This window comes from Prionailurus bengalensis, chromosome D3, assembly GCF_016509475.1.
Source record: "Prionailurus bengalensis isolate Pbe53 chromosome D3, Fcat_Pben_1.1_paternal_pri, whole genome shotgun sequence".
In the NCBI taxonomy this organism is placed as follows: Eukaryota; Metazoa; Chordata; class Mammalia; order Carnivora; family Felidae; genus Prionailurus; species Prionailurus bengalensis.
In genome coordinates, this window is record NC_057356.1 from 79,671,549 (window position 1) to 79,694,445 (window position 22,897).

The window sequence follows — 22,897 nt, forward strand, 5'->3', positions numbered from 1 at the left end:
GCTGGGGGGCGGCGGGGGGGAGGGTTGCGGGCAGGGAGAGGGAGACACAGAATCCGAAGCAGGCTCCAAGCTCTGAGTTGTCAGCACACAGCCCAATGTGGGGCTCGAACCCATGAGCTGTGAGATCATGACCGGAGCCAAAGTCGGACGCTTAACCGACTGAGCCACCCAGGCGCCCCAAGAAAAGTGACTTTCAAGTTTATTTCTTCCGATAGAATTCCTTTTACCGGACAGAAATATGGTTGGCACCTTCCCAGTCCTCCCCTTGCCCTCCACTGGCGTCCCCCAGGCCTCCCAGGAAACATTCTCTGAAAACCTCTACTGCAGGCCAGCTTCCTCCTTTTTTAGATAAGGAAACAGAAGCCTGGAAAGACGAGGTGACCTGCTCAAAGGCTGACAGCAAATGACAGGGACAGTGTGGTGTCCAATGGGTCTCCTCAGCTGAGGAGAGAATTAACCAAAACAGCCAAAACAACATTCTGGTTCCTCTTTGATCATGTCGCTGTTCGTGCTTTTCTCCTGAGCAGGACTTAAGAGATCTTCAGTCTGGGTTCCTCTTCAGTGTGCTCCTGACCTCCCCTCAAGTGAGGACCGGTATCTTTGATTTTTTCTGCTTGAACCTGGGTTGAAACTACCTGACCTTTTGAGAACGTGCAGAATCCTCCGCCCCAGAATCCTCCCCTTCGTGAGTTGCAAAACAGACCTCCAGGGGACAGAGCCCGGGCCTTTGCACAATGGTTGCGGAGGTCGGGGGGAGGCCCACCCCCTGCCTCTGGGTCCCACTCATTGCCCTGCTGGGGGCTCCTCTCTGGCTGCCCCACCTCCACCCAGGGACCTCGCTGTGCTTGTTGTGTATGTCAAAAAACGGGCAAGCAACGTGCACATAAAATGTCAAGATCCAAGAAAACTGCAAGACCAACCTGCTTAACCAAGCATTTCTGGAAGGGAAGAGTCCTTTTGACTAATGCTTTCAGACGGTCTGCTCCCTGTCCATTTATCACCAGTTCCTGTTTGCCAATCCCAAGCATATCATTTATATGGGCCCAGAATCCCTGGGTAATGGGCATGCTGTAAAAATAAATAGAATAAATAAATTAGTTCTTGAGCTTCTCGAATAAATCCAGTTGAATTAAACGCACCTAAAGTCACTCAGTCTTGAAGAGCAAAGTGAAGACCGTAATGAAACAGGCTTCTGGTTTGGGAAAAAGTGAGAACAGGGAAAAAACTGTGCTCAAAGGCGTGAAAAAATTTAAAAAACAAAGCAGTCTTATTTGCACAGTTAGTTATTGTTATTTTCTAGACGCTTTGTCTCTCAAGTGCCTTTTTCCATAGCCTCAATTCGCCTTACATTTCTAGACCCTTCCACTGAAATTTGAATGCAGGTCTTTTTAAAAAAATTTTTTAATGTTTATTTATTTATTTTTGAGAGAAAGAGAGAGAGTATGCACAAGCTGGGGAGGGGCACAGAGCGAGGGAGACACAGAATCCGAAGCAGGCTCCAGGCTCTGAGCTGTCAGCACAGAGCCCGACGCGGGCTCAAACCCACAAACTGTGAGATCACGCCCAGAGCCGAAGTCGGACGCTGAACCGACTGAGCCACCCAAGTGCCCCAGTGCAGGTCTTTCAAATGTGGAGTCGGTGACAGTTACCTGACAGTTACTAGATCTGCCCAAAGAGAAGGCAAGATTGTTTACCTCAAAACTTACCGCTCCTAAAGGAAAGGAGAAAGTAGCCCAAATTTTCACATCCCTATTGTCTTGCCTAGTATGAGGTTTGTGTACTTTGAAGAACAAAACTCAGCCTGGATGAGACCCGAGCTAGCAACTCGCTCGCCCACACGCGCATTCGTGCCTCAGCCCTTGGTGGAGCCCTCACAACGTACCAGGCAGGCACTGCCCTAAGCCCTTGCTTTGTTTGCATCAAATGTTTTAACCCTCACAACGACCCTACAAATCATACACCGTTATTATCATTTCCATTGCAATACGAAGAAACTGCTAGTTTTAAATTCTTGCGGAGGTCACCTGATAGAATTGTTTTTAAAGGCAAAGAGCGAAACGTCACCCAAGATTTAAGACTCTTGTACAATTAAGGTAAATTATGTTTAAAGCAGACATTTGGCATCTACGCCTATAAAAGTTTCTATATTCAAGTTGGCCTAACTTGCATATTTTTTTTTTAGCTCTTCCCACCGGAAAGATAAGGTATCACCTTATAATTCAGATTGTTTTCCACCTGAGCACATGCGGTGTGTGGAGACCCGCCCTGCGAGTGTTGGCGGAACCGACGTGCGTCTGGCTCTCACTTTCGATCCCATTGTTCGATCCCGTACTCGCTACTCTCACACACGCTCACCAACGCACACTCGTGCTCCCACACGCTCAGGCTCCCGTATGTACACGCACATAGTCACACCCAGGCTCTCACACACTGATGCACACTCGTGCTCACGTTCACACAGCTGTGCTCCTGCTCAGAGACTTACATTCACACTCAAACTCACACCCACACTCATACTCACACTCTCACTGATGCACACTCGTGCTCACACTCACACACTTACCCACACGCACAGTCATACTCACACCCAGGCTCTCACATACTGGCGCACACTCGTTTTCACACTCACATACTTACCCACACCCACACACTCATACGGTCACGCTCACACACAACCTCCCCCTCTCCTCCCAGAGCTGGGCCCGGGATGAGGTGAGGGAGGCCTCCGGGAGTGAGCGCCTGCTCCGATGTGCCACGCCGGCTGCCTCTCGTGCCCGTCACTCCCTCATCCAGACCCTCCCCCTCCCTCCTAAGACACACACCACACACCGTCGTTCAGTACAACAAAACAGAGCGCGGTCGTGTGCCCCAGGTAGGCCGCGGGGAAACGCAACATCTGTAGGCGGCCGAGTGAGAGGGCTGGTATAGACCTGACATCAGTGAGTTCTGATGAACAAGTGAAGTCACCAAGGCATTCAGCCTTGGGCACGAACAGTTTAAGGAAGAGGAAATGACTTTATTGCCGGAAGACAGCTGAACAGGAACAGCTCATTAAAACGGGCTTGATGGGCAGGAAAGAGAAAGCAAACTCTTCCCCTCAGCAGTGGCAAGAATCTAAGTGTGGAAAGTGATGAGATCGGCAAAGAAGAGAATCCCAACCACCCGGGTATTCCAAAACTGCCAGCGCATCTGAAGCCTGCTGGCGCCGAGTTATCCCAGCAGACAGGCTGACTCATACCCTCATTCATTCAGCAAATACTCACTGAGCCTCAATCACTCCTCTGGGTGCTGGGGGGTGCAGTGGTGAGTGCAAAGCACAGATAGGTCCCGGTCCATCAGGGGAAAATCCAGGCAGCATTAACATGAACCCCTCTGTCAGTAGTACTGTGTTCAAATTCTCTTATAGGAAGTCTTTCCCCATGTAACCCCAAATCCACTAATTCTGCTTCTCCAAAATTTACATATTCAGTCTCTCCTCTATTTTATTTTATTTTATTTTATTTTGAGAGAGAGAGAGAGAGAGAGAGCACCCAAGCATGGGAGAGGGGAAGAGGGAGGGGGAGAGAGAATCTCAAGCAGGCTCCACACTCAGTACAGAGCCCAATGTGGGGTTCAATCCCACGACCCTAGGATCATGTCCTGAGCCGAAATCAAGAGCCAGGTGCCCAACCAACTGAGCCACCCAGAGCCCCATCTTCTTTTTTTTTTTTTAAAGCAAAACCCAGTTTTTCAGAACTGTATAAACTGAAGTCATTCTGAAATTAATAATGGTTTGTATATAAGAGATAAGTCACCAAATCTCTTTGGAAAAGGCTGGAGGAGCTCAGCTGAAATTTGAGGAAGTGCAAACCTTCTACTTTGGAATGAATGTTACCTTTACGATGGCTGGGGAATGAGGCAGACTAGCATGGGTAAACTAGGGACCATTTCTTGGTTGCCTGACGTACAGCTAGAAACGAGATGTGATTTGTCCTAAATGGGGTGGGGGATGTAATTTAACTGTGCAGTGGGGCCAATTGTGTTTAAAGTATATATAAACTGGGGTGCCTGGGTGGCTCAGTTGGTTAAGTGTCCAGCTCTTGGTTTTGGCTCAGATCATGATCTCCCAATTTGTGGGTTCGAGCCCTGCATCGGGCTCTGTGCTGGCAATGTGGAGCCTGCTCAATTCTCTCTCTCTCCCTCTCTCTCTCTGCTCCTCCCCACTCTCTCTCTTAAAATAAATAAACCTAAAAAAGTAAAGTATATATAAACTGATAGAAATTTATGGAAGCATAGATAGTCCTTATATTGCCTATATATTGGGTATATGGAAAGTAACTATTACAACTATTGATTTCATTCCACGAAATTTATATTTCTGTTAAAATGATTTCCTATGAAATGGGAAAACAATTTATTTTTAATTTATGTGTCGTGCATATCTTCGTAAACTCCTTTGTTTTTTTGTCTAGTCCTCTATGCAGCGGTTTTCAAAGTGTGGACCTCTGCCCATGGCAGGGCCAACAAATCTTCCTAATGGGTTGCCCTTGCCAATCTCAAAACTTTTTCTTAAGTGACTGCATGAAATCAACTCATTAATAACTGCCTACATATGTTCTGCCACATTTGGTATTTTTAAACCAAAATTAGTGCTTTTTAGATTTTAGAGAATTTAGGCATGGCTCTAATTCAGTATTTTACTAATATCGCAAGGCTCCAATTACATGTATGCATATGCAAATGGTTGGATTCCTACAATTTGGGGGAAGGATACATATTAATTATCAGGACTGCCTTGAATAATCGGTTTTTAATTGCCACGCTTCTTGCTTCTTCACAGCAAATTATTGTTAGTTTTGTTCCTCATTATCAATTTAGTTTGTTGTGGGTTGTTTTTAACCCCATAGTATGTAGTACTGAATATTTATGAATTTTTAGGCTATAATTTTCCAAAATTACTCTGGTATGTATGCACTTGTTCGAGTATGAATCATCCATTCTGTTATTACTAAAGCAGATGTATACATAGTTCCCCTCATAATTTACTGATATGGGAACATTTCATCAGTCATGTGTGCAGAACACGGAGTTTTAGCATGCAAATTACAATATAACATGAAAGTAAATCGAAGTATTGGGTTATTTTACATTTACATGTTATTGTTTTAAACAGCAAACATGCAGGCTAATGGTTTAATCTTATTACATAAAAATTAAGCAGTGTGTGTGTGTGTGTGTGTGTAGCCATATTTTAACTCTCTAGAATAAGTCAAATTGTGAATCATTATTCAAGGTCAGTAGTCTCCAAACTGTGTTTTACCAGATGTTAATAGGTGTTCTGCAAATAATGGATTCTTTACTCACCTCAGTTGGGAGAAAGTGATACGTATTATGTTTCCTTTTTCCAGATGTGCAAGGCCCTTTAGCATATTGTGATGATTAATTGTATGTGTCAACTGGGATAGGCCATGATGCCCAGATATTTGGTCAAACACTGGTCTGGATGTTACTGTGAAGGTATTTTTTAGATGAGATTAACAGTTAAATGGGCTTTGAGTAAAGCCCATTGTTCTCCATAGTGTGGGTGGGTCCATTCAAAGATCTTGAGAGAAAAAAATACTGACCTCTGAGGAAGAGGGAATTCTGCCAGCAGACTTCTTTGGACTCAAGCTATAACATTAACCCTTCTCTAGGTCTGCAGCCTACTGGTTTACTCTGAAGATGACCGCTTCTGTGATTTCATGAGCTAATTCCTTAAAATAACTCTTATAGATAGATACGTATACAATATGATAGATTTATATAGATATATGTGTATAAATACACACACACACACATATATATAGAGAGAGAGTATACACACACATACACATACCCTATTGGTTCTGTTTCTCTAGAGAACATGCTGTGTACGTTAAAGTCTCTGAAAAGTTCTGCAATTAAGAAAAAAAACTGTTCAACCCAGTATTATCCCAGTTTATTTAACCACAAAACATTTTTCACATAATACCTACAACTATCTCAAAATACAGCTTGGGAAATGCTTTTCTCAAGACAAGATCTTAGCGGTTGACCCATAGCCTATGTCAGCAAGCTCAGACTCGACACCTATTTGGCTCAGAAACTAATAGCATAACTATTGGAACAAAAGACTCGACGTGTCCTTTTCTTCTGCACATGGCACAGGCGGATAACAACCACGTGTTCTGTGAGCACAGCGAGGTGAAATGTTCATTGTGGAGCGGGTTTCACATACAGTGATGTCTGATGAAAATAACTACCCGTGAAACAGACCCCATGGCTGTGCTTTTGTAAAAGGTTCTTTTGTGGCTATTTCTGGGGACTGGAGAGTCATACTGAAATATCATCAATCGCCATGCAACACGGCATAAGGCAATGCACAGATGGCAGGGAGCCTGGCAAGAAAAGCCAACTCTGCCTCCATAAAAGGCATCGTGCCTCCTCTGTCTCTTATTGTCCCTTCTTGAATGTGTTTTCACAAATGGTTCTCGCTGACCCCAACTTATCCTTCAGATCTCGTTCTAGAAGCCATTTCCTCCAGAAAGCCTTTTCTGACTAATGCCTTACCCTGAAACCACCAGATCAGCCTGACCTCTTCCCTATTATGTGCATTTAAACACCACATACCTCTGCAATGGCCATAAATTGTAGGTATGTATGTATGTATGTATTTTTAAAATGTTTGTTTATTTTTGAGAGAGACAGAGACTGAATGCAGGTGGGTTAGGGGCAGGGAGAGAGGGAGGCACAGAATCCAAAGCAGGCTCCGGGCTCAGAGCTGTCAGCACAGAGCCCGACATGGGACTGGAACCCATGAATTGCAAGATCATGACCTGAGCCGAAGTTGGACGCCTGACCGACTGAGCTACCCTGGCGCCCCAACAGTATTTATTTATTAATGCCTGTCTTCCCTACAGGACTGTGAGGTCCAAGAGGATGGGGCCATTTCCATCTCGTTCATCTTGGCAGCATCAGTGCCTGGCAAGCATCGGAAATGCCATGTGGAGGAATGAATGGCCCAAGGGGAGCTTCCTCCTCCCTATTTTCCCAAGTGATTATATATAAATTATCCTTTCTTTACAGCCCAACTGGTGTACTCTCCAAAGATCTTCACTTTTTCAACCTCTAAAAACCTCTGTGCCAAGAGTCTGTGAAATGTTCACATGCATTTCATATGAACATCGAGTGTTCCTATGCATGCATGCACGCACCATACACATACACATGCATGTGTGCACACACATGCGCACCTCCACATTCACCTGCCCTTGCAAACAATAATAGAAGCATTCATTTATCGAGGCAAAATAGTGTGAAGAGGTGGGGAATGCAGGGAGCAAGAAGAGGAATGAGAGAGACTGAATTCAGTTGCAGCTACAGCGTTTTCTGGGTCAAGCATGGTGCAAAAGTTTTCAAACGTATAAAAAGAAAACCAGAGGCTCAGTCCGCTCCCAGGATCTCAGCTCCTTTGCCCCCAGCTCCCATCTACCCAGCTTGGTGCTATACTATGTACACGGAACATGGCTTTTTCTTCAAGAGTCATCACTGGAAACAAAAGCATTGAGAAAAACAAGGCACTGGCAGACAGACAGGCTTTCGTTTCAGGAAATCTGGCCGGATATTTGGAGGCGACACGTATGTAAGGACTGAAGGTGAGGGTGGCATATGCCGTGGACACCAGGCCTGGTTCCCATCACTTCCTGGCGTCCTCTACCATCCACTCCCGACCCTTCGCTGCTCATGTGCAGTGCCCCGTTGTTGGGAGGGGCCAGGGTGGCAAAGACCTCGGAGTGGATACAGGATCCCCCCGCCACCCCGACCTTCGTCCAACCCTACACCCAGAGGCAGAAAACCTGTGCTTTCCGAACAGAGTCGCATCTAAAGAGACTGCCAACGCGGACATTCTCAGACAAGACATGCACGTGGGGCTTGCCTGTGATCCCCTCTCATTCACCCAGTTCCCACGAAGTCTACAGAGAAGTCTCCAGATAAAGCTCTAGGCACAATCCAGTTCTGGAATGGAGGAGCGTAAGTTATTTAATAAATGCCTTACATGCCTTTCTGCCCCCTCCCAGTCGACTCCTTCTCCAGCTGAAAGAAAAATTCAAGCATGAGAAAGCAGCCCTAACAATAAGGGAATCCCTCCCCTCCCCAACACACCCACCCACACACACACACACACACACACACACACACACTCTAAGACCAGGGAAATCCATACCAGGAATTCTAAAATATGCTAAATAAATTTATTTTCAAAAATCTGGACTCCCTAATACAAAGCTTGCTCTTTGATACAAGAAATGGGTATTGAATCACAGTAATCTCACACTTTTAAAACTATGGGGATTATGTTTGAATTGTCCAGAGAGAGCCTGGTCATGCTTATTCTAGCATGCATGCATATCAGATCATCGATGACCCCTCAAGCAGGATTAGGCCACTTGCTAAACTAAATTGAAATTCATTCATGTGACCCAGAGTTACTGAAAGGATGCTTTTATCAAAAAAGGCTCTCCGGGGACACCTGGGTGGCTCAGTTGGTTAAGCGTCCAACTCAGCTCAGGTCATGATCTCCAGGTTCATGAGATTGAGCCCCGTGTAGGGTTCTGCACTGACAGTGCAGGCCTGCTTGGGGTTCTCTTGCTCCCACTCTCTCTACCCTTCCCCCTCAAAATATATATATATATATATATATATATATATATATATATATATATGTATTTTTTTTTTTAAAGGCTCTCCAAAACACTCTGCCCCACTGATGAAAACATATACTGAAAGATACCTCTCCAGACAGACCTCTCACTACACAGGAGCCTGTGTGAAGTTGTTCTACACATAGTACAATAAGATGGTCCACCTGGGGTCGGACACACACAATGCCGTTTCTAAACAGTAGAAGAGAAAGGTAGGGCCACCAGAAGCCACGAAAACCCAAGTTGCAAAACCATGTTTGGGCTTACTCATTACAAATGCGTTCTTTGGCTTCTCAGAGGAGCCACTTGAAGGTCACCTCCACTTAAAATTCTTGGCTCGGGAGCTCCTTGTTGCTTTATTACCTGAGTCTATTAAAATTCTTAGACTAGCCGATGATGAAAATTCTAGCCAATTTTTTTTTTCTCCGTGGAGTGGGAAGAAAAAAGAAACAAACGCGTGAGTCTATTTGAAATCGTTTTATGAATTTTAATCATAGCAAATGTGTTTTAACAGTAGTCATAAAATCAACATTACCACATATACAAAGGACAAGACACCAGTTTGGCATACAAAAATACCATATATTAAAATGGGGTTCATTGGAAAACCTCAGGACTTGCTAAGACACCATCTACAACAGAGAGAGCAAGCAAGAGTGCTTTTAAGACATTCAGATTTATAAACAGCAGCTTGATATCCCCCTTCCAAAGTCAATTATTTGGCAACATTTGAACAATATTTTCTACACAGCCCAGCAGCTCATTTATCTGTAGGGCTATTTGGCCCTTTAAAAGAAAAGCTCCCAAAATAAATAATCCACATAATTGTAAATGAAACACGTCAAGGACTTGAGTTAGCCTCTGAGCAGCATTAATCTAGCCATTTGACTGGAGTATTAGTTATCCAGAGGGCCAGGGAACCCACCAGTGGAGCTGGAAGAAGGGCAGGAACCCCGTGCAGCAGCTGCATGGCTTACGTCGGGGAGTTCCTCTGCCCCACGCTGAAACCAGCCTCCCCACCTGCAACCGTCAAGTGAGGCAAACAGGAACACGTGGTGGTATAAAAACTATATATAAAATAAATGACAACAACCAGGAGAAAAACCAAAATAGTCTCGAATAGTCTCGAACGAGTCTTCCCAATAGTATCAACCTACTCAAGTCAGGATACATCCACAGGCACAGGCATGGCATTCCACTGTGAAGAGGCCATTGTGAGAGTTTGTCTGTAATGATTCAGCAACCACCTCTAAGAGCAAGCTCTCAAATTGACCGGTGTGGGGACAACCCAGGGGTCCTCCTTGGATCCGCTCATCAGCTGAGCCCATTCCCTAGATGTCTTCAACTTCAACACCCTGAACTGAATTCGGCAGGCCATTCTAGAATGACAAATTGTGCTTGGCTAAGTTATTCCTAGTTGTCCTTGTGTTTTTTTCTTCAGCTGGTGTCTGCCATGATGGACCTTCAGCTCCTTTATATTTGGTTTTGGACCCATAATCCCATTATAGACTTCCCTCCTTTTATGCAAGTATTTTCTCACCGTCTTGGGCAGATCTGCCTATCTATTGCTATAGATCCAAGATCACGTCCCCACTGCTCCCACACAGTGGGTGGGTTGTCTCTCAGCCAGAAACATCAGACCAGGACTTTTCTGAAGCACAGTATAAGACAGCAGCCTGTTCTCCCACTGCTTAAATAGAGATGACACAGATTGAGGTTGATACTTGTTTCCCTCATGGGGGCATCTGCCTCATCTATTTCCTCCTTCTTATAGCCCATGCTCCTTTACCACCAACACATTCAACTGTCTTACTTCTGGATTCTCAAAAAGCAAATGTCAAAGTAAAAATCGAATGTCCCTTTGGAAAACTCTTGTTAGAATCACCCAGTAACTCACAGGAAGAACACAGAAAACTTCCACATGAGCTATTAGCCCTACATCCTGTGGTGATGAATTTAGAGCAGTGTTCTAGAAGAACAGGGACAGCTATGAGAGCACCCCCAGAAAAACAAAGAAAATACATGCTGTCACAGACTTTGAGAGACTCCTCTGTACTTTGCCCCAAATATTACTGATTGTCCCTAAAAAGATCATAATATGAATAGTATCAAAAATCTTAGACTAGAATAATAAAGTCCAGCTAACGAGATGAGTGTTTTCAAGCACCACTACATCACAAGTGAGAGATACATAGTGGGATACCCCAGGCAGTGAATCCTGAAAAAAAAAAAAAAAAAAAGGAAAAAAAAGAAAAACCCATTGGCCCAACTGTGCAAGGAAACTTGCGCAGAGAAATCGGAGCCATGTTGCAAGAGTTCAGGAATAATGGTACTCCCCGCATGATGCTTGAGCAGAGCCAAAAAACAAGCCATTTGGAAGACAGAAATTAAATGCCCCACCTGTTTATGTTCTTCAGTCATCAATGGCTTTCCAATAAAATGTATACAGTAGAACCCACCTCTTTGTATATTTGAAAAGTCTCATGGGTTTATTTCTATAGACATTCCCAAAGGTGGTTGGTTTGATATAATGTATGCAGCCTATAGCATGTGCTAAGAAATTAACATCTAAATTCAACATCATATAACCCACAAGTGGGAAGACATGACTAATAACATTTTTACTTGATTTTTTAACTCTTATTACAGCTACATTGTGTGTGTATCTACATATATGTCTATACCTACATGTGCAGATATAGATATATATCTCTATACAGTGGATCAGGTCAGAAAAAAAAATCAATGGCTTGAATTGCCACTTATTTTTTTTAGAAGTATTTCATGCTTAATAAAATTTAACTGATCTTCATTGCTTTTGAAATAGACTACTATTTTCAATAGTTACTGAATGATCTTGATCACTTAATTCTTTGGAGCTTCTATTCTGGTAAGGGTTACCTTTTAGATGGAAATGGCAAGGAACGGTCTTTCCTTCCAGGTCCAGGACAACAGATCAACTGACTGGTGACTTCTTGTGTGGAAAGAAAACACTGATTGGCTGGCAGCAGTATTCTTCTCAGATAAGATAGAAATTCAAACCTTTTCGATATCACTCCTCATACCAATAGCCTTTAGACCTCTAAGTTCCTCTTAGGCCTAAAGAAAAACTACCATTTTGGCAAAAAACCAAGCTAAAAAGAACAGTCATGCCCACGGATGAGTTCTAGGGAAAAAAAAATATTCACCGATTCTGCTCAGTCGAAACAAATGCGATGTTTATGAAATCTAGACTGGAATAAATTCCATACTATCAGGAAGAGTCTCATCTTTCTATGAAAACGTATTTCCAATGGAATTTTCTGCTTTCCTCTACTCACTTAAAAAGCAATTTTAGTCATTTTAATAACCCTCAAGTCTTTAAATTCCATGGGCAATGTTTTTTAATGTAAAAAAATAAAAGTCTTTGAGCCAGGCTGCAAATTTTTAATTTGTCCAGTGATAACTGAAAGGAAAAACCAAAGAGACTATAAAACAGTGTCAAATCTCATTCTAAAATCGTACCTATGTTTTAGTCTGGCACCTGAAAAAGGATGCCCACACATGCCCACACCAAATACAATGACAAGCTGGCAGACTTCAAGGGCAAACGAAAACCCTCTGTGAACACTGCAAAACGTGCTTGCTCTTACATTTCACACCTTACTAATGCAGTGAGAAGTTTGAGTAAGATGATAGAAGTGAAGAGGAATTTCATTTGACTTTTTTTTTTTTTTCTGTAACATTTACTTTTTGGACATAAGACCCTAAACACAGTTTCACAGTACAGGTCATGCATAGCTTGCAAGTCAAACATTTTACAGCTACTGTCTAACTACTATTTGGGGACGATAGATTCACATGCAGCTAATGATCCCAGAAACGGGGCTTCATAAAGCACTCTTTAAGCTTCGCTGATCATTCTTTGGCCCAACGTACATAAGTAACAACCCCTAAGGGTGATCAGTACATTTTTATTGTCATACTTGAGATCATATACTTTTTAAGCCCAGAAAGGAATTTTTCAACCAACTGCATCTTACTAAACCACAAACTGTCTTCTTGGCCTTACTCTGTTACTCTATTAACACTCTGATGCTAGATCCCAGTGCACACCCCTCCAGAACTGCACTGTCCACTATGGTAGCCACCAGCCATATGTGAGTGACTATGTTTAAATAACTTAAAATTAAATAAAATGCAAAAGCCAGCTCCTCAGTTGTACTCCCCCCATTCCAACTGCCCACTAGCCAATGTGGCTAGTGGCTACTATCTTGGACAGCAGAGGTTATAAACCATTTCCATCATCAGAGAAAGTTCTATTGAACAGACTAGATCTCAAAGGCTGCACCAGCATACGGTTTAACCTTCAAGGGACCTACTCTTAAGTCATGCGCAAGATTAAACTTAATTATATTCTTAAAGAAAATACCTTTTAGCTTTCTAATCATAAACCATGACCGGAACTGAGAACTAATTTGCCTTTTCATCACAACTTATGCCCCAGGTCACTACACGAAAATTTTCCAAAGACAATGCTGTTTTGATAGCATACTTGGCTCTATTTAACATATTAAGCATTCTTTTGCTTATGTCAAGATCATTAATAAAGATGAAAATTCATGCTTCTTAAGGTTTACTATTTACACAACACTCATTGTCCTTTATATAAGAAGGGGGAGGGGAACCAATGGTTTGCAATTTCAAAACTTCAAATCGCATTGTTTTTATTAAATGTCTATACTCTTCCTTCAATCAACCCTCCTGTCATTTTCCAGAGAGGTAGATGCTAACTAAAATGAATATATATATTAAAAAAAAAAAACCCTAAAGCAATAGCTGAGTTAGTACAGTGTATTCGTCCACCCTCGAAAAGATCATAGCCCAACAGAGATGTCAACGGGCCTAGGCAGGAGCAAGAGAGAACTACAGTGCAAAGTTCTCGACTCCCCTTTGCTGCAGAATTGCAAGCTGCCACGTGCCTCTGTGGGCCTCAACGGACTCATGTACAAAATGAAGCCGGCAGAGGCTGCTTTCAGCTCCCAACTTTCTGTGCTTTCGGTTGTGACTTTTTCATTGATGTGCAACTGTGACTTCTGGTTGATTGTGTCACTGGACTTTTGCCACAGGGGGCAGGTGAGTTGTTAGTGTCGTGGGTAAATGTCGGAAGAGGCCAGAGCAGTGGGATGTCAACCATCATGAAAACATCAAGTCTAGGAAAACTTTATCTGCAGGCTGAGATATGACACACACACATACACACACACACGCACGTGTGTGCACAAACGCACACCTTAACGAGCAGTGCATGAATAACTGCAGGCAGAATCCATTTAAACAGGATTTCTCATGTCAGTAAGTCTCACACAAAAAATTCTGGTTTAGGTGTTCTCGCTACCTTAAACTGTAAAGTCAAGAATCTATCACAGAGCCGATTAATTTTGCACTGCTTCACTGCAGCTCTAGCATGGGATTGTTTTTTAAGTTACGTGGACATTTTTATTCTACAGCTTTGCACTAAGAAACACAGGGCGCTGTATCATCACACACATTAGTGTCTATAAATAACCTACTTAACACGTAGAACTCTAGGACACGCTACGCTACAGGGCCAGTCATTTCCTACTGTACGTAAACAGATGTAGATTATCATTCAAAAAATTAACTTAAATATGGCCTGGCTGAAAATTGCAAGGGTAAAAGCCCATTTGAAATGTAGCATTCTTAATGCGACATTTTGGTGTGTTTTTTCTTTCTTTCTTTCTTTCTTTTTTTTTTTTCCTCCAAGAGGAATAGAAATTAGGTCAGACATGCATTATGGCAGCCTGGAAGAGTTTGAGAAATTGACACTAACCCAACAGTATATTATGTTACGTAATAGAGGATAGTATTTGGCTAATATGATACCTAAATTATTAATACCAAATAAATCCTAGATTATTTGTTGTATAATGCCCAATAGCTTACACAATAAAATGGCATTTTAACCTAATTTCTACTTTGAGCTCTCAAATACACTTGCTTTATGAATTCCATAAAAGAAATTAGAAGAGAATTGTCAAACTCATAGCTATTTCTGAACGCACACACATCCAGGTACAGGAATTTACCCTTTGATGCCAGTAGATCTTTCTTCATGAGCATCTATAGACTTACTACACACTGAAAAATATTTGAGAACTTCTGATGGAACTGGTCCACTGAAATTGGGAATGTGAGTTGTTAGTTTACCTTGTCACTTGTCTCAATAACAACATATGTTGAAATACAAGAGATTTTCTCACTTACGCCAACAAGAGGACACCGGAATTCTAAATGGTTTAGCTCTCATGGAATAGTATCTTTCAAAAAGTAATCATGGACTGTCTGTTAAAATGCCAGTCTAGGTTTGGCATCGATGGACAACATTCGTATCTATTACGATACCTCCAAATCGGGAGAAGAGACAGAATCTCTTCTGTTCCTCTCCATTCGTGGCTCACAGGATACAGGACTTGAATGCATAGAAGAGGAGCAAATGTTGGAAGTGACATGCGAGTGACACTTCACTGTGTGGGTCCCGGTGCTCAAGAGGGGGCCACCGTTTCAGACCCTGGACTCAGGCCCACAAAGTCTTACTCCCGGGATTCTTCTGAAAAGATTCAAAACCTGAGGTAAATCAAATGACACACACACGCACACACACAAATACGCAATATTTACATTTAAAATCCTTATTTTGTGAGATGGCTTGAGAAAAATTGGCATACAGGGTTCCTGTGGGATTAGGCATTTCTCATGATTACTCAGTTTATTGCTCCCCTGTTGGGCTTTCCGTTTAATAAACACATAGCGAGCTCTAATTACAAGGGAAGAAAACTGAAGGTACGTAACAAAACGCAACACGCTGGAAACACTTGTTCAGACATTTTCTTCGAAAAACGACTGTCCACTTCACTTATTTTAATGTGGGTGCCATTCAAAAAGTATAAAAGGCCTTAGCAACTGAAGGAAGGCTGGGTTTCCGTTAAAAAGGGGAAAGAAACCGGCGCTGCATGTTGCCGCTGAATTTTTACATGGATTCTCAGGTTTAATTCTACTGTATACATAGCATCTTGGTTTTAATCTACCACATTTAGAGAAGATCACATTGTATGCACTTGCACGGTTTAACGTCTAAGTAGAATACGTCTGTCTATCTCGTAACATGATTTTGAAAAATCATAAACTACAGTCCATTTAATAAATGATTATGAGGATGCATGCAATCGTCTTCGAAGCTGTTGCCGCCAATGCTCAGAATGATTTGCCTGGCGTGTCGTTGAGACCTCGCATCTACCCTTCGTGTCTGTCTGCGGTTCATCAAGCGGCAGGCCCAGAGGCCAGCGCTCGGCACCAAACGATCAGCGTCGTCCCCCCATCTCCTCACTGCGACCCCATCACCAACACCTGCTCAACCCCCAGTTGGCACCCACGAGAGACTTCCTTCCCTTGCAGCCCCGTTCAGCCACAGGATATCACAGTGAAGCGCTTAGAAATGCAAGACATGTTGTGCAGCACGATGCCCAGAAGGAAGACGAGGACGCAGGCCACCAGGATCACAGTGCACACCCCGGACCAGGTGGAGCTTTTCACCACGCCCCGCCGGTCCGGCTCCTCCTCCGCCGCCTCCTGGGGAGCCCCGCCTTGCAGGGGCTGCTGTTCTGCCGGGATGGTCACCACGGTGACGGACTTCTGCTGGCTCCCGGGCAGCAGGCGGCAGCCCATGTCTCCGGGCAGCAGCGCTCGCTCCTTGGCGATGGGCAGGGGCAGCATGTAGCACCCATTGCTGGGAAGTTTGATGAAGACCGGGGTGTGCTCGGACGCGTGCGGGATGGCAATGACCGCGAGGACCTCGGGGTCGTCGGGCAGCTGCGACACGGAGAAGCCCGGGGGCAGCTTGGTGATGCCCCGGCACCAGGGGCACCTCACGTCCTTCTGGCTCGTCCTCATCTGCTGGAGGCACACCGAGCAGCAGGTGTGTTTGCAATCCAGCAACTTGGGCCTTCGCCGGGGGCTGTAGTAATTGAAACAGATCTGACATTCCAGCAAGGAATCTTGGGAGAGCGTCTCCATGGTGGGCTGGGCGCGGGAAGGCCAAGGCCAAGGGGAAGGAGCGTGTTCTCAGAGTCCAGAACCCCCACGCCTTCCTTGTCGTCTTGCCAAAGTCGTGAGGAGATCAGGTAGCTCACAGGCACAGGGCATGCTCAGGCGTGTTCATTTCTGGAGGAAACAAACAAACAAAATGCACAAAAGTTAATGACTTCAAACAAGCCGAGATGGTCAGCACATCTGATGGACTTGTGCACCACCGTTCAGACGTCTTGACACTGGGTCAAAAGTGTAAAAATTTCCCACTCGTGAGGCTAGGATGGGATTCCTGCTTGTAACGTCCCATGGAAGGTAAATGAGTTGTCTGGGTGGCTTCTTACGGTAAATCCTTGGCTCATTTCTAAAGGGAACACCTTCATGGCCGTGGATGCTGCCCCATATGTTTGATAAAGGGGGAGTCTTGATCCCGTTCTGTGTATTTCAGTGGACCCTGGGTTGTTCTTCTAAAATACACTGGAGAAATTCTCCTGTTTTCAGTAAGTTTCTAGCATTTCCTAAAAGTCAAGGTCTTTCCTTAGGCCCTCTGGTCTTCTTTTCCTGACACTACTTACCCTACTGTAAGTATTCATTGCTAGATTCAGGCAACTTCCCAAACCTAGGGACTCCATGTAACTAGCTCGCTCATTTTATACAGGCTAGAACTATTCCTCTCTCATAGGAAATTAAAACGATGCCTCCAAAAAGCAGCACACACAGGCATCTGTTAGTTTTTCCCCACCAAATCATTGAAACAAAGTAATTCTTGTCATCTGGTTTTAAAGGAGACAAAAACAGAACAAAACCCCAAACCCACGGCAACAAAAACCAGCAGTAGCATCGCACCTTCAGGCAGCGGCATCACAAACGCACATAAAGACCACTTGTATCTTTCAGTCAATTCTAATTTCATTACTGTTTAGGCTTGCATCCGGCAACGGGACCCCAAGCAAATACTATTAACTCGCCAGTCGTAACCAAGTATTAAGTAGTGAAAGGCTGTCAGAGAAGATGGTAGGCAGCCCCCCACCATAAAACAGTAACAGCAAAAACAGTGTTAGCCTCCTGGTCTCAAAAGGAGGCAGAGCAACTTAACCGGGGTTTGAAGAACCCGCTAGTGTGCCAGTGTTTCAACGAAGGCTGCCCAACCCTGTTTCCTGTTGAAAGCATCCAAATTACGCGTCTCTGGATGGAGTCACGGTGACTCCGGAAGGAACGACCCAACCACTATTGCAGAAATAACTGCTAGTCCAAGAACCCCACCTGCCCCCAGAGCCACGAGCTAATGACACGGAAAAGCTCCTGCACGTGCTTCTTAAAAAGCAAACCTTTTTCTAACTTCCTTTGTGAAATTAAGAGGGTACTCCTTGCCAACAACATGGTTGGTTAAAAATCAAAACTAAAAATGCAGAAAAAGCTGAAAGTTAAAAATAATCACTGGCAAAAATTCACAGTGACAGTCAAAAAGAGCGACGTATCGTAAAACATTTTAGCTGTAGTGAGAGTGCCTAAATGCAATTATTGAAAGTCAGATAGAGTAACGGCATTCAGGAAGTTCGTATCATAATCAACTGCGTCTTTATCCACTGATTCAAGAAATGTTTACTGAATAATGGAAATTTGCTAAGGGTAGGCCTTAAGTGTTGTCACCGGAAAAAAGATATATATTAGGTGATTGACAGGTTAATCAGTTAGATGGGGGTCTTTTCACAATGTGTGTGTGTAGCAAATCACCACCATGCACACCTTAACAGTTTTGTCAATCATACCTCAATAGAGCTGAAAAAAGTAAAAAGTAAAGAAATAAATATCTATAGAGCATCTATCATGCACAAAGCACAATGCTAGTAGCTACTGTAGGATATAAGGATAAATCAGATCCAAATCCTACTCTTAAGCCATTTAAGGTTACGTATGAATAAAAACACGAATAGATTTCCTCTCCCACTCATTTATTCATTCAAATTATTGAACATCTAACACATGTGAAGCATTATGGTATTTGTCTTTGTCCCTTGTAACTAAGACCTTATCACTGCCCATAGGAGACTCCCAGCCTAGAGATGACCATTTATGTATGTAAACAGTTGTAATATAAATACAAAGTGATGCACGCCCTAGGGGAGCTGGAGGAATCAGGAATGATTCAATGAAAAATCTGGGTTATAGGGAGGATATTTAGGCATGGAAAAATCAGGGGACAGTTTATTTTCAGTGTGAGCAAAGGAAAGAGTGTGTGCAATTACAGAGTTATTTCTCAACCTGCAGCAACTGGCTAGAGGACTTTTTTCCTAATACTACAGTAACTTAAAAATGCCCACTCTGATTAGTCGGCAGTCAAAAAGAACGAAATCTTGCCATTTGCAACTACGTGGATGGAACCAGAGGGCATTATGCTAAGCGAAATTAGTCAGAGAAAGACAAATATCATATGACTTCACTCATATGAGGAATTTAAAATACAAAACAGATGAACACAAAGGAAGGGAAGCAAAAATAATATAAAAACAGGGAGCAGGACAAAACAAGAGACTCTTAAATATAGAGAACAAACAGAGGCTTGCTGGAGGGGTTGTGGGGGGGGGGAAGGGCTAAATGGGTAAGAGGCATTAAGGAATCTACTCCTGAAATCATTGTTGCACCATATGCTAACTACCTTGGATGCAAATTAAAAAATTAATTAGGGGCACCTGGGTGGCTCAGTCGGCTTGAGTGTCTGACTTCAGCTCAGGTCATGATCTCGCAGTCTGTGAGTTCGAGCTTCACGTCAGGCTCTGTGCTGACAGCTCAGAGCCTGGAGCCCGCTTCGGATTCTGTGTCTCTCCCTCTCTCTGCCCCTCCCATGCTAATGTTCTGTCTCTCTCTGTCTCTCAATAATAAGTAAATGTTAAAAAATATTTTTTAATCAATTAACTACTTAAAAAAAAAAATCCCCACCCTGGGGTACCTGGGTCTGTTAAATGTCCGACTTCGACTCAGGTCCTGATCTCCCAGTTGGTGGGTTTGAGCCCCATGTCAGGGTCTGCACTGACAGTGTGGAGCCTGCTTGGGATTCTATCTCCCTTTCTCTCTGCCCTGCCTCCACTGGCGCTCTCTAAATTTTTTTTAAAAAGCCCACTCTAAGAGTTTTATAGTTTTAGCTGTTATGTTTAGGTCTCAGATATAGATGCCTTTGAAAGAAACAAAATGCACACAGAACCTGCAAGCACCCTCCCACGGGCCCAGCTGGGGAGCACAGTCCTGCAGGGAGAGGAGAGGGGAGCGTGAGCACAGCCACGCGCAAACCACAGACTGTGGGCAGCCTGGAGCACCAGACCCAGGATGTGGGACTTTGTAGCGGGCAGTGGGAAAACACCAGAGGGTTATGAGTCTGAGAGCGATTCATTAGGTAGTCATATTCAGGACAGATTGGAAAGACCTGCTGGGAAGCTATTATAACATTAGACGAGAGGTAATGAGTAGTTGAAGGAAACAGTGGCAATTGGGATGAAGAGATGAGAAGTGCCGAGTGGTTCTAGAGAAGCCGGTGGGGAGCTGGCCGCGTATGGCAATGCAGGGCTGTGGTGGGAGAAGCCACAAGTGAAGTCTGAGAGGAGGGTGGCATCCGTAAGAGAAACAGGGATCCCGAGAGAATGACCATGAGTTCTGTTTGGGCCCTATTCCACTTGAGTGCGGGGAAGATATACGGAATAAATTATTCAGGAAGGTATGAAAGAGTCAAAAATAAATAAATAAGTAAAGCTGAGGTGTGCCTGGGTGGGTGGCTCAGTCAGCTGAGCAGCCAACTCTTGATTTTGGCTCAGGTCCCAATCCCAGGATTGTGGGATCGAGCCCTGTGGCGGGCTCCGTGTGGAATGTGGAGCCTGCTTAAGATTCTCTCTGCCCTTCTCCTTTTGCGTGCTCTAAAATAAAAAATCATAATCATAATCATATCTTTTTTTAAAGGCTGAAAATGTGGGGCTGATATTGCAGACAAGGGTCAGGCTTAGACCTCAGAGACCCAGCTGATGGCCACAGAGAACTGTCATCCAGAGACAACAGAACAGAACAGAACAGAGAGATACCCTTGGGGAACACATAGCTAAGTCTGATCAAAAGGAAGAATTGGGACAGAAGTAGAAGGAAACCCATCAACATATCCCAGCACGTATTGCCGGCAAAAAAGACGTCTGAGCAGCACAAGGTTATGGAGAGGGAACCTTAGGTGTTGGCGACCGCAAAGGCATTAGTACTTTTGAGAGCGTTTTCAGGGCAGTATCAGGGGCATACTGGAGTCTGCAGGGTGCTAGTGTGTGAGTACTGGAGTCCCTTATGAGACGGTGTGAAGTGAGGGGGCAAGCTAGTAGCTTGGAGGGAGAGGAATCAAGAGACACTTTGCTTTGAGAACAGAGAGCACAGGAGGCAGGAGGACTCCAAGCTGGGCGGTCTGTGCTGCGCCGTCCAACACAGGGAGCACCAGCCACAGTGCAGGTGAAGGTAGTGTGTGGCGTCACAAAGGGGCACGTCCACGGGCTGCTGCAGTGGGGGGTGAGGGATGCAAATCCCCACTATGTTAGCAGTTAGGGTAGAATCTGCTGATCTCATACACAAGGTACTGAATTTGTTTTTTCTTTGCGTGCACACGTGAGCAGGGGAGGGGCAAAGAGGGAGGGAGAGAACCCCAAGCAGGCTCCACGCTGTCAGCGCAGAATGGGATGAGGGGCTCGAACTTACGAACCGTGAGATCATGACCTGAGCCGAAACCAAGAGCCAGATGCTTAACAGACAGGGCCACCCAGGTGTCCTGTGAATTTATTTTTTTTCTTAAAGAACAAAAACAAGACACAAGGTTTGCTGGTGAACCTTGGCAAATGCTCTTATCTCTTCTTACCATTAAAGCCCGTGGACAGAGCTAAGGTCACAGTATGACAGACCACAGGGAGATGCGAATGTGTGCGCATGCAAAGGACTGACAGCTTTGAGCTATGGTGACAGAAACGACAACATCGGGGAGGGGTATGCGGAAAAGCACAGACTCCTGCAATTTTGTGAATCTGGAGGCAGCTTTGCTTAACCATGGCCTTTAGGACAACCACCTTCAATATACACGGAGCTGGAACAAAAAGGTTTTCCTGACACCAAAATGAAAACAGTGACCACCGATTTACTAACCGTCCTCCTTGCCAAATTATTTACCTTACTTCCATATAAAAACGCGGGAAGCAGCTTAGCAGAGGAGGAAGAACAGGGGCTTTGGCCTCAAGGAATCCTGGGTCAAATCCTTGCCCTATCACTATCAGCTGTGACACGAGAGCAGGTCATTTAACCTCTGGAAGCCTGCTTCGTCACTGGCTAATGAGTTAAGACGGAGGTGTAACTGAAGATCAAGTGAGTTGAAAGAGCTCGAGGACTGTGCTGTAGTGAAGGGTGCTGGTGCTCTCTCTCTGCCCCCCGACCCCAGACGCCTTCCGGTGCTGTGCGCCATCTGCCCAGAGAGCGCTTCCTGACTCTCAGAGAGCTGCCATTTTGAACAGCTTGGGAGGAGGCATGCCGGTGTTCGCCTCGGCAGTGCCCCAAGACCCGCCACACCATCGTTTTTCAACAAAACCAACAGGCGATTTTATTCGTGAATTTATGTGCCAAGTAAGGTTCACCTAACTGGTGTTGAGCTCCCTTAAAATTAGATTCTACCACTGGATTTCCAACACTATCCAAGGAAGGCTAGGCCCTACAATATAGGCTGAGCATAAGAACAGAATGGGGAAACAGTTCCAATTTACATGCCCAGCCACTCAAGCCATTTTGAAGGCCGCATCTCTGATTTATACATGGATTTGCTCTAGGGTAGGCCAGCCTGTACTGCATTCCGGTGTATTTTCTGCAGCGTAATTAGTAATAATGATGATTAGTTAGGTAAAGAGAAGAAAATTTATGAGGCTATGGACCGAAGCTAATGGTGATTCATCCCATTTCCCTTTCTTCAGAAACTGGAAAGGTGTGAGTCGACTACGGAAGAAAGGGAATGGAAACGAGGCCCACGTGAGCTGGAAAATAAATTCAGAGATCCTGGCCAAATGCATCACACACAAAGCACACACTGGCGGAAGCTTTAGAAACTGGAGTTTGATGTTTAT

General features: G+C 44.2%; 1 protein-coding gene and 1 long non-coding RNA gene across 5 annotated transcripts in view; one reads left to right on the forward strand and one right to left on the reverse strand.

Annotated features, from left to right (window-relative positions):
- The first annotated feature begins 311 nt into the window (after nt 1-311).
- LOC122470061 lies at nt 312-1,134 on the forward strand. The gene is made up of 2 exons (XR_006293810.1): nt 312-685; nt 832-1,134. It is a non-coding gene; the product is annotated as an uncharacterized LOC122470061 (long non-coding RNA).
- Nucleotides 1,135-9,161: 8,027 nt separating this feature from the next.
- Nucleotides 9,162-22,897, reverse strand: part of RNF152 (ring finger protein 152) — a 78,913-nt gene continuing 65,177 nt past the window's right edge. For all 4 annotated transcript variants that reach the window (XM_043559013.1, XM_043559017.1, XM_043559014.1 and 1 more), the window contains one exon: nt 9,162-16,919. In XM_043559013.1, the coding sequence (XP_043414948.1) occupies nt 16,161-16,772 (612 nt within the window). In that variant the 5' untranslated portion in view covers nt 16,773-16,919 and the 3' untranslated portion in view covers nt 9,162-16,160. The remainder of the gene's footprint in view (nt 16,920-22,897) is intronic.